Below are 16,016 nucleotides of genomic sequence, written 5' to 3' on the forward strand. Positions count from 1 at the left end.
TGCTGAAAGTAAAAATTGGTGCAACTACTTTGCAAAAGTGTGTCACAACTTCTTAAGTCCCTTCTGATTACATCGAGAATTGATACCTTTTAAAAGCTTGTTCCTGATTGACCACTTGAGGAAGGGGGCTCCCTACCACATTACGACTGATGTCAACAAAGCAAAACGACACCATGTCCTGTGATGACTGGTAGACAAAACCCCACTACTGTTACAACGCACTTTCTTCCACATCTCTTACCCGCATATGCCTCTTTCCTATTGCCCAGGTTATTTCTTTGTATCCCTTACAACAATGGTCAAGTGCCTGTCTCATGTGTCTAGTAATTCATTCCCCTCCCTAGAGCAGAAGCTTCATGTCATCTCACCCGTGTCTACAACAGTGCCCTTCACGAACTCAAGTCACAAGAGCAATTTAAACTTTTCTAGCTGTTGCATTTAAAAAGTAAAACAAAAAATAAATATATAAAAAGTAAAATGAAAGAAACCATAATTTTAAATATATTTGTTTAACCCAAGATAGTCAAAATATTATCAGCTCAGCATGCAATCAATATGACTCAATATGAAAAATTAATGACTTTTACCTTCTTTTCATTTTTCACAGTCTTTAAAATCCAGTGGAATTTGGATTAGTCCCCTTTCACATGCTCAGTAGCCACATGTGGCCAGGTCTAGAAGAGCGCCTGGTATATTGTTGGCACTCAGTAAATGCCTATGGAATTCTTCAGTGGACCCTGAGAAACAGCAGATGGTTCCATTACCCCTCATGTACAGATTACAGTGGAAAATGACAACAAGGATTTGACTGAGGGCACATATCCCGTGGTAGGTGTCTTCTGACTCTGGTCCAGAGCTTAGTACCTTATTGAGAATGGGCCAGTTTTTGCCCAGGATAAGTAAGATCACACACTGCGAGCCAGAGATTAAGATAGAAAACATTTTCAGATGAGTAATCAGTCAATGAAATGCCAGATGAAACAGTTTTGTAATTGTAGAAAGCCGCATGGATTATTGTCTGAACATACTCAGATAATTCCAAACTACAACTTTGTAGGGACTGTAAGTATTCTGTGATAAGGGACCACAGGGACTTCCCTGGTGGTCCAGTGGTTAAGCCTCTGTGCTGCCCCTGCAGGGGGCACAGGTTCAATTCCTGGTTGGGGAACTAAGATCCTGCATGCCTGCAGTGGAGCAAAAAAAATAAATAAATAAAATTAATTAAATAAAGGGCCACAATCAGCTAATTTACATGAAAAAGCAAGTCCTAAGTAGGTCTGACCCCAAGGTCAGGGGGATAGGGTCAGGCAGCACTTTTCCATGGGCCCAGCCTCTCTCCTCCCCCAGGGAATACTGCGGTGTGACAGCTGTGTCTATACCCTACACAACTGTCATTGTTTCATATCTGGTTGAGGATCCCAATTCTTTCAGAGCTTTGAAGTGAAGACATTTGCCTTTGGCCCACTACCCTGACTTACTTCCACTTCAGCTTCCTAATCAGAAATCAGTGCTCCCAGGTGCCATCTGTGTCCGTAACTTAACCTGTGTCACCAGGAGAACATGAGCTAGAGATGCTTCTAAAGAAAAGTAGGTCCAGAAAGCAAATTTCCAAGGCTTGGCCTGTGCTCATCCAGAGGCTACAGGAGCTCCAGAGAGGCCCTGGGCAGAGGGGGAATGAATGACCATGAAAAGAGGGGCTGCGGTCATCCTGAGAGCAGTCACTGGGGCACCCCTAGCTTTCATCATATATCTACAGGAGAAGAGATGATCTATCATTAATTGATTTTTAATGACACCTTTTTTGAAAGAAGCTACCTTGAAGTGCAATAAAGATAGGGTTGAGGAATGGACTAGAGCCAATTTAAATTTAAATTAGGAAAGTTGAAATCTTTAAAATGGATGTTCCTTGAGTTCACAGGCAAGAACACACTGACCACACCTTTGCTGTTCCTTCTTCCTGGAATATCCTACTTCCTTCTCTGCCTAACTCACCTGAATGAACTCTCCTTGTATCCTTCAAAGCCTTACTCAGGCCCTATTGTGTTCCCTGGCCCTCCAGGCAAGGGTGCTTACTCTCCCCTGCCTGGCACACACTTTGCTGACGTCCTCTATTTGTTCACACGGGATTCCTTGGTGCTCAGACTGCCTTAGTCAATTCTGCATCCCCCCGGGCTTGGGTAGCACACAGTGCGTGTTTGATAACGTTTGTGGAACTGAAGATTTCAAGAAAACTAAGTAAAGTTAATTTGAAAAGCAAGACTTGTCAATGGAGAGGACTTGGAAGTCGGTTTGCTTACAGAGCAACATGTGAAATACTGGGCAGAATTCTAAGACATTGCCTTTCCAACTAAATTTTCCCCTTGGGTCGTAGTGCGTTAAGTACTGGACATCCTACTGGTTACACACCGGCCTGGGTGGGGTGGGGAAAAGGGCCACCCCCTTGAGCGGAGCACCGAGGCGGCGGCGGGATGCAGCGCTCACACCCCCTTCACCCTCTCCCTCAGTGGCACCCACCCCTTTTCCCTTTGTGAACCCCAATGTCTTTCCGGCCACGACAACAGTGAGCCAGTAAGCCGGCCCATCCTCGTGCTTGGTCAGTCCTGAGTGCACCCCGCACCGCGGGAGCGACCCAGAACCACGGGAGGCCAAAGTAGGGGCCCGTGGCCGGGCGCCCGATGCCCACCGCGCAGAGCCTGCAGCGCCCACCGAGGGCGGTGAGCAGCCCGAGCTGCTGCAGGCGGCGGCGACTGGGCGAGAGCAAGGCCGCTTTCCCTCCCAGACCGACCGGTCCCGCCCCCACCGCCGAGACCCCGCCCCACCCTGGGCCCCGCCCAGGCGCCCCTATCCCCGCCTCTGCCCCTCCCTAGGCCCCGCCCCCGGGACCTCCGCCCAGGCCCCACAGTCTCACTGACGTCCAGGAAATTGACGAGTCAGAAAAGCGCCGAGTCTGGGCCCCGCCCCAGGTACCGCCCCCTAGTTGCGTCATCTCCCTGCGCCGCCGCCGGAAGTGCGGCATGTGTGATGAGGGCTTGTGGCCGGGAGAACGGTGCTTGCCGGTGACCGGCAGTGAGCGATGACCAGGCTTCTGGGCGTGGCGCACAGAGTGGCTTTGGCTGCCGTGCGTTGTAGTGGCCGCAGCTGCCGCCGGCTCGCCATGTTTTATGCCGTGAGGAGGGGCCGCAAGGCCGGGGTCTTCCTGACCTGGTGAGGGAGCCGCGCCTCCCCGGGAGCGGGTTTAGGGCGGCGGTGGGCGGCTTCGCGGCGGGGAGGCGGCTGCCACCCCCGGAGCGCACGGCCCTCGGCCTGGAGTCGGCGCGCGGGGGCCGCGACATGGGAGGCCTCGACTCCGCTTCGTTTTTGCTGGGAGTGTCAGAAACGCCACTTACTGTCTGGGGTGGCCAGAGGCCTCTACTTAATCCTTTTCCCCATCTGTTACAATGAAAGAGTTTCCACAGGGTTACACGTTGTGGAACTCAATGCCTAATCTAACCTTACGGGTGTTCTTAAAAAAGGGAAGTGTTTTTTAAAATTAATTTATTTATTTTGCCTGCTTTGGGCCTTCGTTGCTGCGCGCGGGCTTCTCATTGCGGTGGCTTCGCTTGTTGCGGAGCATGGGCTCTAGGTGCACGGGCTCAGCAGTTGTGGCACACATGCTTAGTTGCTCCGCGGCATGTGGGATCTTCCCGGACCAGGGCTTGAACCTGTGTCCCCTGCATTGGCAGGCGGATTCTTAACCACTGCACTACCAGGGAAGTCCTAAAGAGAAAAATTCTTGTAAACTAATGTTTGTATCCCTATAACAGTCCTTTGAGGTAGGTGGGATTATTCTCATGTTTGGGTGTAGTTACTGTGGTCAGGAAATTCTTGGGGCTAGTAAGTGACAGATGTAGGACTTGAACCCAGGTGTTACGACTCCATAACCAGGACTCTTCCCACTGTATGATATCAAGGTTTATTATCAGTCTTTGTGTGTGTACGTGAGTGCATAGTGTTTCCCCGTGCAGCTAGGCTACTGAGGAAGAAGCATCTCAGAAGCTGACCTTTCTGTTGTAATGAAATGATTGAAGACCCCCAAATTCTACTATGCTTTGAGGAAAGCCTTATGGTGCAGGTGTATTGTCTGGCTGGCACCTAGCATGACACAGGGTGAAGGGTTGGATGTGCAAGATAAGACTACAAACTGTAAGGCGTGACCCTTTGCCCCCCAAGGAGCTGACAGTCCCAGCCCTTGTCACACTGTTCCCAGCCTAAGACAAGGATCCGTGAAAAAATAGGGTGACAGAGGGAGGGAGGAGCTTAACACTGCACTTTGTTTCAGGGATGAATGCAGAGCCCAGGTGGACCGGTTTCCTGCAGCCAGGTTTAAGAAGTTTGCCACAGAAGAGGAAGCCTGGGCCTTTGTCAGAAGCTCTGCAAACCCTGATGGTTCAGAAGGTAGTCACAACTCACATCATTGTAACATTTTAACCTATTCAAAGCCTTAAATATCCCAAGTCACTTGATCTATATAGCTACTCTCTAAGCAGATAGAGAAGAATATGATTGTTTCCATTTTACAGATTCGGAGACAGGCTGAAAGCAGTTTAGCGTAGTGACTCCTGTTGGTAACAGTATTGGAGACAAGCCAGGACACAGATCTCCTGTTCCATTCAGTGTCCTCGCTGTACTTAGTTCCATCTTTTAAAAATACTTATTCTTGTTATTGGATTGAATGGACTCTAGTTGTAAAATGATGAGTGTAGTTCTTTTCACAGCATGCATCTGTATGGTGTTTCATTTTCACCTAGGATAGAGTCACACAATCGGAATTTCCTCTAGTTTCACATGTTACTGGAAGTAGACTTAATTGAAGTTTAGGGCCCAATGTAAGGGACATCAGGTAGGCAAGACTGAGGGTGGCTGCCTTAGAGCACAAAGGTTTAAAATGTAGCCTACCTTGAAGAAGTGTTTTTCATTAACTTTACTCACAGACAGTTTTTCCTACAGTGGATGAAGACTGAGAGGAGGATTTTTTTTTTTTTGGCGGTACGCGGGCCTCTCACTGTTGCGGCCTCTCCCATTGTGGAGCACAGGCTCCAGACGCGCAGGCTCAGCGGCCATGGCTCACGGGCCCAGCCGCTCCACGGCATGTGGGATCTTCTCGGACCGGGGCACAAACCCATGTCCCCTGCATCGGCAGGTGGGCTCTCAACCACTGCGCCACCAGGGAAGCCCGAGAGGAGGATATTTTAAATCAGCTTCTTTTGAACAGTCTCTCGAGCCCACTGAGATGCTCGAGCATTGAACAGGTGCTCCTCTGGGGTGTCCTCAACCACTGCCACCAGGGAAGCCCGAGAGGAGGATATTTTAAATCAGCTTCTTTTGAACAGTCTCTCGAGCCCACTGAGATGCTCGAGCATTGAACAGGTGCTCCTCTGGGGTGTCATGACACTTCTGGACAAAGCAGGATTCAGGGAGAGGCAGATCACACTAGGAATCTTCCTTGAAAGGCAAGTTTCCGAGGCAGAGGAGACACTCACTCCCTGTGCGGCTGCTTCACCCTCCGTTTCCCAGCAGCTTTTAAAGGGGGTGTGATGTGACAGTTCCATTTTCTGTCCAGGTGAGAAATCGGCTTGGGATAGAAAGCTAGTGTGCAAGTATGACTCTTGTCTTGGTTGGGTTCTTAATACTTCTTTTCACGGGTTTTTTCTTTTAACCAATTAGTAATTTATTCATATCTCAGTTCTTCCAGTGTCAGTATGTTTCTGTTTATTAAGTTCTCCAAGTCTTAAGGCAAGATAGTTTTTTATATCTGTGAATCTGCTTTTATTAAAACTTTACGGAGACCTCCAGTTAGTGACTTACATAATGTATATAAATGGGATTAACATCGTGAATGTTTGAGAGCCGTACCAGAGCAAACCTGTTAGCCTCTTTCCCAGTTTTTCTCTTAATATTACATTTATCCTTATTTGGGGATTACTGAGCTATTTGCTAGTTATTGTGGTTTATATAAGTTGATTTTAGGTTAATTTACTTAAAGAAAAACCACAATTTTGTGAAGGAAATATTATCTGACAACCATAGCATCCTTTTCCTTCAAAGTCATATCTGTTCTTCAACAACTTTCATTTCAATTTAACTTTCTGTTATAGTAAATAAAACCGATTATTTATATCAATATTAAAATTCTGCAAAATTGCACTTCAGCCTGTACCTCTGGGGGTACTTCCGCAGAGCACCTGCAGGAGTATTTTCCAGGTCAGTGTTGAGGTAACACCAGTACAGCAGAGCGGACATGTGAGCATTGCTCTGGACATGGTGGCGCTCCCCTCGAGCTCTGCCTGGCTAGCCTTAGCATTCTTCGGAGAGGTGTGGGCTGAGAAGCTATGCCAGGCTCAGTAGAAGTTCCAGCTCATGCCTGTCTAGTCAGTGCTCGGTAAGTGCTGGAGCACCATCTCTCCACCCCTGGTTTAGGGGTTTAGAGCAAAAAGTGCACTCTGCAGTGCTGAGGTTGTTATTTTGGAGATACAATGAGTTGCTCCTTGTGTGTTTCTAGTTCCACTCTATAAAAGGGTAGTGTAGGAAAAGCTGTTTCAGATCACCTAGTGCTGGGCCTCATTTTATAGCAGCTGAGGGGGGTTAAGTCAGTTGACCGAGTTCACAACTGACAAAAGGTAAAGTTCAAATTGAAACTAGTTTTTTGAATCCTGGTCTAATTCATCTTCTGCGTCAGCTGCCATAATTATATGAAAGAGTGAGTGAGACACAACCTGTGTGGGTGTGAGAATCCCTTGGGGATCACCCTCAAAGTACACCCAGGCTGGGCCTGCAGTGCTGTCCTTGCAGGGACCCAATCCCGTTACCTTTTGGTTTCTATTTCCCTTTTTTAATAAGTCCCATTATCTGTTCTCACCTTAGATATGAAATTTGGACCCTTGTTTTCTCTGGGGAAAGAGCCCCTCAGATTTTCAAACTGTCTGTGAGCGCTAAAGGGTTCAGCACCCTTGGTATCTGTTCTGTCTCCATCGAAACCAGATTTCTTTTTTAACAGCAGCTTTGCTCTAGTCTTCGTATTGCCCTCACTGAGCTTATTATGGAAAATTTAATTTCCTGGGATGTCAGTGTCTGAGGTGGTGTGGCCTGTCTTAAGTCTTTCCCTCTATAGAGCCACATACAAGGGGTATTTAAGCCTGACTTAGTGAAGTTCTGGATTCTCAGTCATTTCATGTTGTGTCCATTGTTTCTGGCTTTTGAGTAGATTCTACCTTTCAGGGCAGGAAAATAAACGTGTACAGGAATCACAAGTGAAGGCAAACAAGCGACTTCATGAGCCCTTGGATGAAGGTGAAGGTGAAACCACAGAGCCGTGTGCAAAGTACATGAAACAGAGCACAGAACCGCTGCCTTCAGTGAGCAAAGACACGTTTTCTTATATGGGTATGTCTTTCTTGAATTTTTAAATTTTTAATACAGTAAATCATATAAGTATATTCATGTGTAAAAACTTTTCCCACTTTCTTAATGAGGGGAATTTGAACTGATATATAACATTCTTTTTTTTCCCCCTTTCTTTTTAGATATTTATTTATTTGGTTGTGTTGGGTCTTCCTTGTGGCATGTGGGATCTTTCGTTGTGGCACGTGGGCTTCTCTCTAGCTGTGGCATGCAGGTTTTCCCTTCTCTAGTTGTGGTGTGCAGGCTCCAGAGCGCATGGGCTCTGTAGTTTGTGGCACACGGGCTCTCTAGTTGAAGCGCGCGAGCTCAGTTGTTGTGGTGTGGGCTCAGTTGCCCCAAGGCATGTGGGATCCCAGTTCCGCAAGCAGGGATCGAACCCGCATCCCCTGCATTGGAAGGCGGATTCTTTACCACTGGTCCACCAGGGGAGTCCTAAGGTCACTATTTTATAATTGATCTAATGGTGTAGAATTATTAGAATTTTGGACATTCATAGGAAAATCGTTATATAGGCTATGCAAGAAAAACTCTTTGATCTTTGTAAACACCAATGTTCCCTGTACACACAGTATTTCTGGTCACTAAGAAAATGCAAAAACTTCACCTCTTCAAATAAGACCCTGGACAGAGCTCCTTTATATAATTGGTTGGCACCAGCATCTTAACCTTTTACATGTAATCTTTGCAAAACAGAAGTGATCCTACCTTATCCTGAGAAACAAGATAGTTGTGAATTTCTCCTCTGCCTTTAGCTCCAGGAATCCAGTGTTTATATTAAGTAACTTAATGGTACGTGAGTCTCCTTTTTGTCGTCTACATGTATGAATAGAAGATAAGAATAAATAGCATTTTTTATATAAGTCAGTGTATTTGTAGGTTCTAAGTTTTTCAAGGGAAACTAGTAGAAGATGTTTGGTCAAACTGTATGAAAACCATATAAATCAATTTTTGCAGTTATGTGAAAAGCAAAACCAAATGTTCTTGATCTAATTATTTACTGATAGTAATTGAAGCAGATGTTGGTGGGGTGACTGGGAGATGAGCCGTTTCCAGTGTACTAACAGTTGCCTGAAGCACCAGGGCACCGGACACAGTGCCTGACGGGCACTGGCAGTCACACAGAGTCAGGGACCAGGAAGGGGTCGTGCTGGGCATCACGTTGAGTTGAATGGAGGAGCCCTGCCCAGCGCCCGCGTTCTCGGACCCCCAGCCCCACTCCGGTTGGGGATGTGCTCCACTGACATCTCACCGCCTCCCCGCTTTGCCTCTGCCTGTTCAGTCTGCCCTGCTTTTAATACGTACCTCCCGGAGCATGGCCTCTGTTTGTTCCACAGCCCTGCTTGCTGACACCTGGCAACCCGAGTTCTCGTCCGCCCTGCCGACCACTCTGCTGCTTGTCAGCAGCCTGAGGATGGCCTCGTGTCACTCCTTCTCTGCCTTGCTCTTTACTGCGTTGGTGTGTTGATCAAACTCTCTGTCTTGATGGGAAGAAGCAAAGGCGGGACCACAGTTCACTAGTTGCAAAAGGACCAAGAAAAAAATTTAGGCCAACATCTGTCGGAGGACTTGACCTTCTGGCAGGCAGGTCATCATCAAGGCACTGTTGTCTGCAAGGGCAGCTCCTGGGGGGTGAACGTGGCCTACCCACACTGCCCCCCACACACACGTGAAGAGAGGGGCAGTGGCTTTGTTCGTTGGCCTCTGTAACGGGGGAATGTAAACAGCAGTGGGGTCTGGGTTTACAGGGCTATTGCCTTCACCTTTAACTTCCCCCGGCAAGCAGAACCAAAATAGGAGTGGATTCCAAGCAAAAAGCGTCAAGTGCCCCCATATAAGGCATTGGTAATGTTTTCCTGCACAGAAAGCTTCCAAAGCATAAATACTCTCTCAGTTTAAAATGCTAACTCAATCGTAGTAAGTTTTTAGGTGAATTTCAGCTTTTAGTAACGGTGATCTGGTGGCGCTCACTAAGTTTCCCGCTTACAGGGCACTCTGTCGTCGTCTACACGGACGGCTGCTGCTCCAGTAATGGGCGGAGGAGGGCTCGAGCAGGAATCGGTGTTTACTGGGGGCCAGGCCATCCTTTGTAAGTAAACCAGAAAAGCTGGCTTTTATCAAGCTTCATAATTAACCAAATCATATTCCAAAACTTGGGAAAGACTGAGGCAGGATCCGCTTACTGTTTGATTATTTGGTAGCGTTGGCAGGGGTAGTGGAAGAGTCCCACGTCCCTGGGAGGTGGCTTTGGCAAGGACTCACTAGGGGCAGGTCACCATACTGGGAGCCCTGCATGCCCCTACGAGTCTTGAAGATGAGTGAGCTTAGAGGTGACCCATGTTTTTCAAAAGGCACAAAGTCAAGGTGATATGCCCTGAGATCATTCAAATACACCTGCCCCCAAATATGCAAGAATTTGCGTAGTAACTGACAGCCCCAGAATTCAGTGTGAAAGGGGGTTGGACCCCTGTGAAGTAGCCACTCCCCAGTGTCCAGGTGCCTGAGCAGCCCTGGGCGTGAGCACGGTCAGCAAGGTCAGCTTCTCGACCTCCTGGCCTGTAAGCCCTTCTGCCTTCACTTCGATGTCTCACTTAGCCTGGAACCCTCCAGGGGGTGGCAAGCTCGGGTGGCATGAGTGTCCGTGGGTTTAGTGCCTGCGCAAGACCACATGCTAGTGTATTTCAGGTCCAGAAATCAAACCTGGCTTTTGCCTTCTGGTCCAGAGTTCTCCTGCAAGACCACACCATGGCACTTTTCAATAAACTGTTAGTATTGTTGGTTTGATTTTTGTATGATTTCCTATTTCAAATAAAAATGTATACAAGCCTGTTATCAATTAAGAGACTTAAGGAATCACTTTGAGAGTTAGCTTATAATTTTGTTTTCTTTTGTACTGCTTTGAAACCAGAAATGTAGGAATTAGACTTCCTGGGCGACAAACAAACCAAAGAGCAGAGATTCATGTAAGTTATCAGAGGTATTTTTCCACTAAAAATGTAAATTTATCATCCTTTACCATTGACTAGAAGGGTATCAATGTACTTTCTACCCTATGTGTGTATAAGATACTCAGAGTCCAGAAGAAACTTAGTTTGGGGCTAGTAACAATTCTGAAGAACAGGAGTTTTCTAGAAAAATTATAAAACTTGTTTCAAATAGGTGTCTAAACAGGAGAATTGTAGGTGTAGCGTTATTTCACATAGACCATATTATCATTACGGTTAGCACAGGAAAAGGAATTTAGATTTTAAATTTTTTGGTAATTTTGAACATCAGTGTCGAAAGTTGAACAATTTCTGTAGCATGACAACTGATTTGTATCTTCAAGGCAGCCTGCAAAGCCATCGAACAGGCAAAGGCTCAGAACATCAATAAGTTGGTTCTCTACACAGACAGCATGTTTACTATCAATGGTAAGTGTTTACGTTTGACTTCTTCTAGGGTTTTTCGAGTACATATGAAGGGAAATAGGTCTTTCCTTCCCCTGGAAGAGGTGCGGCATCAGGGCAGGACTCAGACGCTGAAGGGGCTGTGTTGGGTGTGTCTGGTGCCAGGGAAGCCCATGCTGCTCCGGTATGTGCCGTGGAGGCTTGCTTTGCCAGGCGCCGAGGGCGTGGCCACGAGATAGAAGATATGTGCTCCCTCTGGGGGTACCCTGTGTAGGGCCCGTGGGGTGGGGGCCTGGGGGGCGCTGATGAGGCTGGAGGGGGCGGTGCCTCAGCCTGACGGCCTCAGGACAGACACAGGTGAGAGTAAAGGGACAGGGCGAGCCAGAGCACGGCCCCAGTAAGGAAACGAAGAGTCCAGAAAGCCTCTGAGGTACACGTGGAGCAGTGGTCAGAGGGGAGTCTAGGGAGGAAAGAATACCAGAACGTTCGAGAATACTGATCTGTGAGTGTTCCTTGTAGGCATCACTAATTGGGTGCACGGCTGGAAGAAGAGTGGATGGAGGACCAGCACAGGGAAGGAGGTGATCAACAAAGAGGACTTCATGGCGCTGGACAAGCTTGTCCAGGGCATGGACATTCAGTGGGTGAGTGTTGTCTGGTCACCGCTTGTGGCCATTACGACCAAATGAAATAAACTAGCTAGACAGTTTAATGGTTTCTGTGAGTGATTTGATGACTTCAGTTAAAATAGCAGGGTCCATGGAGTTGCTGTCGTAGCGTGTGTTAGAGCACAGTGGAGTCTTTTGACCATCATCTGAGTAATGCTGCTCTAACAGGCGGGTCCTCCGTGCGGAGCGCTGGGTCCCGGCGCTGAGACTGAGGGCTCCGGGCTCTCCGCGTCATCCTCACCCAGCTGCCATACCTCGTGACCTGTGATCATCAGCCTCCTGGTTTCTTTGGAAGCAGCTATAATGTCAGTTCAGGCTAATTTATGATGTATCCTCTTAAAAATATAGTTGTGTGATTAGACCTTAGTAACATCATTTTTTTCCCCCAAAATGGACGTATTTTTCTTACACTAGGTCACTTTTATTAAAATTACCTTTTCAAACAATACAGAGCAAGTTAAACAACAACCATTTTCTTAACCCTACCATGCTCTCCCAGCCCAGGACCCCTGATGACCGTTTGGCAACCTGACATTAAAACATGCCTTTCGGGGAATTCCCTGGTTTTTCAGAGGTTAGGACTCCGCCCTTTCACTGCCAAGGGCATGAGTTCGATCCCTGGTCGGGGAACTAAGATCCCACAGGCCATGCTGTGTAGCAAAAAAAAGCAAACAAACAAACAAAAAACCAAAACTTGCCTTTCAGCAACGTAAGTGCAAACAGTGGTGAAATCACATGAGCGCATCCCTTTGTAACAGCACTGAGGGAGCATCAGGTGTGTGTGTATGTCGTATACAGATCCATCCACACATCTGCTCTGTCCAGAAAGCTTGCCAGGTCCCACTGTTAAATGGGAAAAAGGCAATACAGCAGTAAAATCCAATTTGTGGAGAAACAAAACGGGATTTCTGTCGGTGTACCCAGTGCACGAGTGCGTTGTGCTGAGGAGCTGTGAAGGGAGCCTTCACACTCGTCTTCTCTGAACGGTTGACCTGTTTTACAGTGAGGATGTAGTCATGTGTTGCTTGTGTAAAAAAATTAGTAAAAATAAAAGGAAACATTTTATTTAACAGATGCATGTTCCTGGCCATTCGGGATTTACAGGCAACGAAGAAGCTGACAGATTAGCAAGACAAGGCGCGCAGCAACCTCAAGACTGAGCAGGTCCTTTAATCCTTGGAACAACCTGAGCCAGTTGCTGTTCGTCACCTTTACTTACTGGTGTGAAGATAAAACTAGAGGCTGCACCACTGCAGTCGATGGGCAGACACAGCTTTCAGACTAAATCGGAAAACCAGGGTAGCGGTCCGTGGCATGTGCCTTAAAGGTGGTTAGATGTGTCATAAACTGAACATCCTTTGAAATTTGAGAATTATTTGAGGTTTTGTTAGAAGTATGCTTTATTGGGCTTGATAGTGTTCTCATTAGTTTTATTGCAGTCTAGACAAAAGTGTTAGGGCTTTGATTTAATAAGGATGAGTAAAACATCGGTTTAAAAATGCAGGCAAGAAGCCTAGAAGTATTCTAAGAGTTCATTTACCCTACAGTTGGCAACACTGAGTCATGATTTTTAGGTGGGCTTGTGCCTACGGGTGGATTGGAGGAAGGCATGGCTCCCTTGCTGGGCACAATCCTGCCAGGGCCCACGCCTCGGCAGAGGGAAGGTGGGCTGGTCTTACCTGGCGGGGCACTGTGATAGGGCCGCCTGCACACGGGCAGCCCTGGCTGCCCGACCGTTAGGTAGCAACAGTCATAACTTCTAAAGACCAAGATTGTAAATAAATGTTTTAAAATTGGTGGGGTTGGGGGGGCTATTTTTGTTAAAAGCACTATGCGAATTAAAAAAAAAAAGTTTGACGTGATTATTTTTACCTTTTATTACCTTTTTGTCATAAAAACATGCAGAAAACGATATAAATGTATAGCTTATTGAATTATTATTGTTATTATAAGGTGAGTACCTTTGTAACTACCACCCAGGTCAAGAAGTAGAACTTTGCCAGATGCCAGGAAGGCTCTTCACGTGCTCCTCCAGTCACAGCCCCTCCCTCCCTCCAGAACTAATCCCAACTTCCTTGCTTTTCTTTGTGGCAGTTTTTAGTCTAGTCTACTCTTTTTTTTAACTTGGTATTTCTTTTTTTTTTTTAAACTTGATATTTCTTAAGTTTCTTTAATTTACAGGTTCCACCTCAATCTCTGTTCTCCTTACAGTTTATCTGTTGAAGAGCCTGAGCCATTTGTCCCGTCGTTTCCCACTGTCAGTTTTGTCGCTGTCGTGATCTCGAGGTGCTGTCTAGTGTTTTACTCTGTCCTCGGTATTTCCTGCAAATTGGCGGCTGGATCCAGAGGCTTGATCACAGTCAGGCTCCACCCCTTGGGCACATGTGTTACGTGCTTTCATCAGAAGGCAGAGCGGTTTTCATCCTTTTGTTGTTGGCAGCTGCCAGTGCTCAGGGCCTAGAATACTGATATGCTGTCATTTTGCTTACGTTTATTGGCTGGAACAGTTTTAGAAGGTACTTCCCCTCAGCTGATGCGCTCAGTGTAGAATTCACGTACAAAAGGCGGGATAAATGCTAAGATTGGCTCCCGGTCATCCTAAAAAGGTAGCCCAATTAGGGGTTTTATTTATATATTTTTATAACATGTAAACATATGTATATGTCATGAACTCATGTACTTAAGCCTGTTAGATGGGTTTCAGTCCATCGCAGTTTTCCTCTTTATTGAACCCAAATTGCAGTGGCTTTGGCCTGTAGGAGCGAGGCTCTTCAGGTTGGCTCTTGATTTCTTTTGATATTCATATATGTACACATGCGTGCACAGACACACACTGACCACACACAAACACATTCACGCACAGACTGCACACAGTCATAGAGAGCGTTCTTGCAGTCTGATATGTCAGGGTGTTCTAGACCCATCTTGTACCTTTCCTGCTCTAGACCTGGAATTGGCTTTTTCTCTAAGGATCTGTAGTTTCTTTTAATGGGAAAAAGAGGTATTTCAGATCCTTGGTGCTCATTGCTACAGGGTTGGTTGTTGTTTCTAGGCCTAAAAAATACACACGTGTGTGCACCCACGTTTAAAGAGAAAGTGTTTTCTGAGCTCATGTTGACAATCGTAAAACAAACTCAGGATTCCAGGACATTCAGCCTGTTCCATGTTACAGCTGTGTCTGCTACACTGAGATCCCGGTTCTCAGGCTGTGGGACTGCGGAGCAGAATGTTCCTCATTACACACTTGCTTGTTCTACTTTAACATGCACTACGTGGACACCAACCCTAATATACCATTGATTACAATGAAAATAGCACTGGAGCCACACCGTCAACTGTTACATAGTAAAATCTCTCCCCGCTGCCCTCATTTAGTCTTATTTCCATGTACTTAATGCTCATAACCAGTGTTTAGGTCAGTGTCAGCTTGGGAACCATACTCCCTGGGCTTCTGTGTGTTGAATTCAGCTTGTGTCCTTTATACTTGAAATTATACAGAATATGAAATCCTTGCCTACATTTTCTTTCCTTGAGTGTCTTAAATATTCTGTTTTCTTCCAGCATAAAGTGATGCATGAAGAGCCTGATGAATCTTATTTTCTTTCCAAGTCATGTACTCTTTTTGCTTAGATGTCCAAAGGGTTTTTTCCTCTTAAGTCAGCAGTTTTATTAGAATGTATCATGTGTTGGTGGCCCTGGGTCAGTGTTTGCAGGTATATGGTGTGCTTTTTCTGTGTGTATTTTCAAATCTACTGTTTCAAGAAAGTTTCCTTGAATTGTGGCCTAGTGCTCTGTTTTAATTTTTGCTTTGGTTTTCTTTTGGGGGGGACCCCTGTTATCTGTTGAAATATGATTTACGCATCTTCAGTATTTGCCAGTTTATCTTGAATCTTTTATCTGTCTTAGATTGCTTCCATGTCTTGGCTGCTGTAAATAATGCTGCTATGAACATAGGGGTGCACATATCTCTAGAGGTCTGTTTTCAAAGAGTGCAGTTAAAGGGAAGGGGTGTGCTGACCTATGGATTCCCCCTGGCAGAATCCCTGGGTCCAGGAGGGTCCTTGCTCAACTGAGCCTTTTGAATCCCACCCTCTGTCCTCTCAGCCCACATCCTCTATAGCCAAACATGGACCTTCTCCAACACCACGGTGTCCTCTGTACTGGGGGTCTATATGATGAGCAGGGTGCCCCATTCAGGTATGCGACATGCTTCAACCTAACGCTTTAGAACCCGGGGGCCAGCTGAATGTTAGTGTCCCCAGATTCCTGTGTTGAAGACCTGACCCCCAGTATGGCCCTATTTCGAGATGGGGATGTTTGTCTCTTTCTGTTATGAGTGCTTGTCTTATGTTTTGTTCTTGTGTGTTTATTAAAGTCTGATGGGCAAGTCCTGTATTGAGATTATTGGGTAGCAAGAGGATGAAATGTAAAAAGAAGTTGGATTCAAAACAAGAAAGGATAGAAAGGTTGTCTGGTTCTTCTCCCCATCATACCCCAGAGAAGCTGCACCCTTTATGGTGTTTTT

At 46.4% G+C, this 16,016-nt stretch overlaps 1 protein-coding gene across 1 annotated transcript; it reads left to right on the forward strand.

Moving 5' to 3' along the window:
* Positions 1-3,046: 3,046 nt before the first annotated feature.
* RNASEH1 (ribonuclease H1) lies at positions 3,047-12,651 on the forward strand. The gene is made up of 8 exons (XM_007469245.1): positions 3,047-3,204; positions 4,319-4,434; positions 7,255-7,419; positions 9,424-9,523; positions 10,343-10,397; positions 10,763-10,847; positions 11,343-11,467; positions 12,565-12,651. The coding sequence occupies exons 1-8, from the start codon at positions 3,074-3,076 to the stop codon at positions 12,649-12,651; spliced, it is 864 nt and encodes a 287-aa protein (XP_007469307.1). The 5' UTR covers positions 3,047-3,073.
* The last annotated feature ends 3,365 nt before the right edge of the window (positions 12,652-16,016 follow it).

This window comes from Lipotes vexillifer, unplaced genomic scaffold, assembly GCF_000442215.2.
Source record: "Lipotes vexillifer unplaced genomic scaffold, Lipotes_vexillifer_v1.1 scaffold356, whole genome shotgun sequence".
Lineage (NCBI taxonomy): Eukaryota > Metazoa > Chordata > Mammalia > Artiodactyla > Lipotidae > Lipotes > Lipotes vexillifer.

Coding starts and splice junctions, on each gene's coding strand:
- RNASEH1 (XM_007469245.1), top strand. CDS start 3,074: ATGACCAGGCTTCTGGGCGTGGCGCACAGAGTGGCTTTGGCTGCCGTG. Junction 9,524..10,342: donor TGGGGGCCAGGCCATCCTTT/GTAAGTAAACCA, acceptor CTTTGAAACCAG/AAATGTAGGAATTAGACTTC. Junction 11,468..12,564: donor AGGGCATGGACATTCAGTGG/GTGAGTGTTGTC, acceptor TTTATTTAACAG/ATGCATGTTCCTGGCCATTC.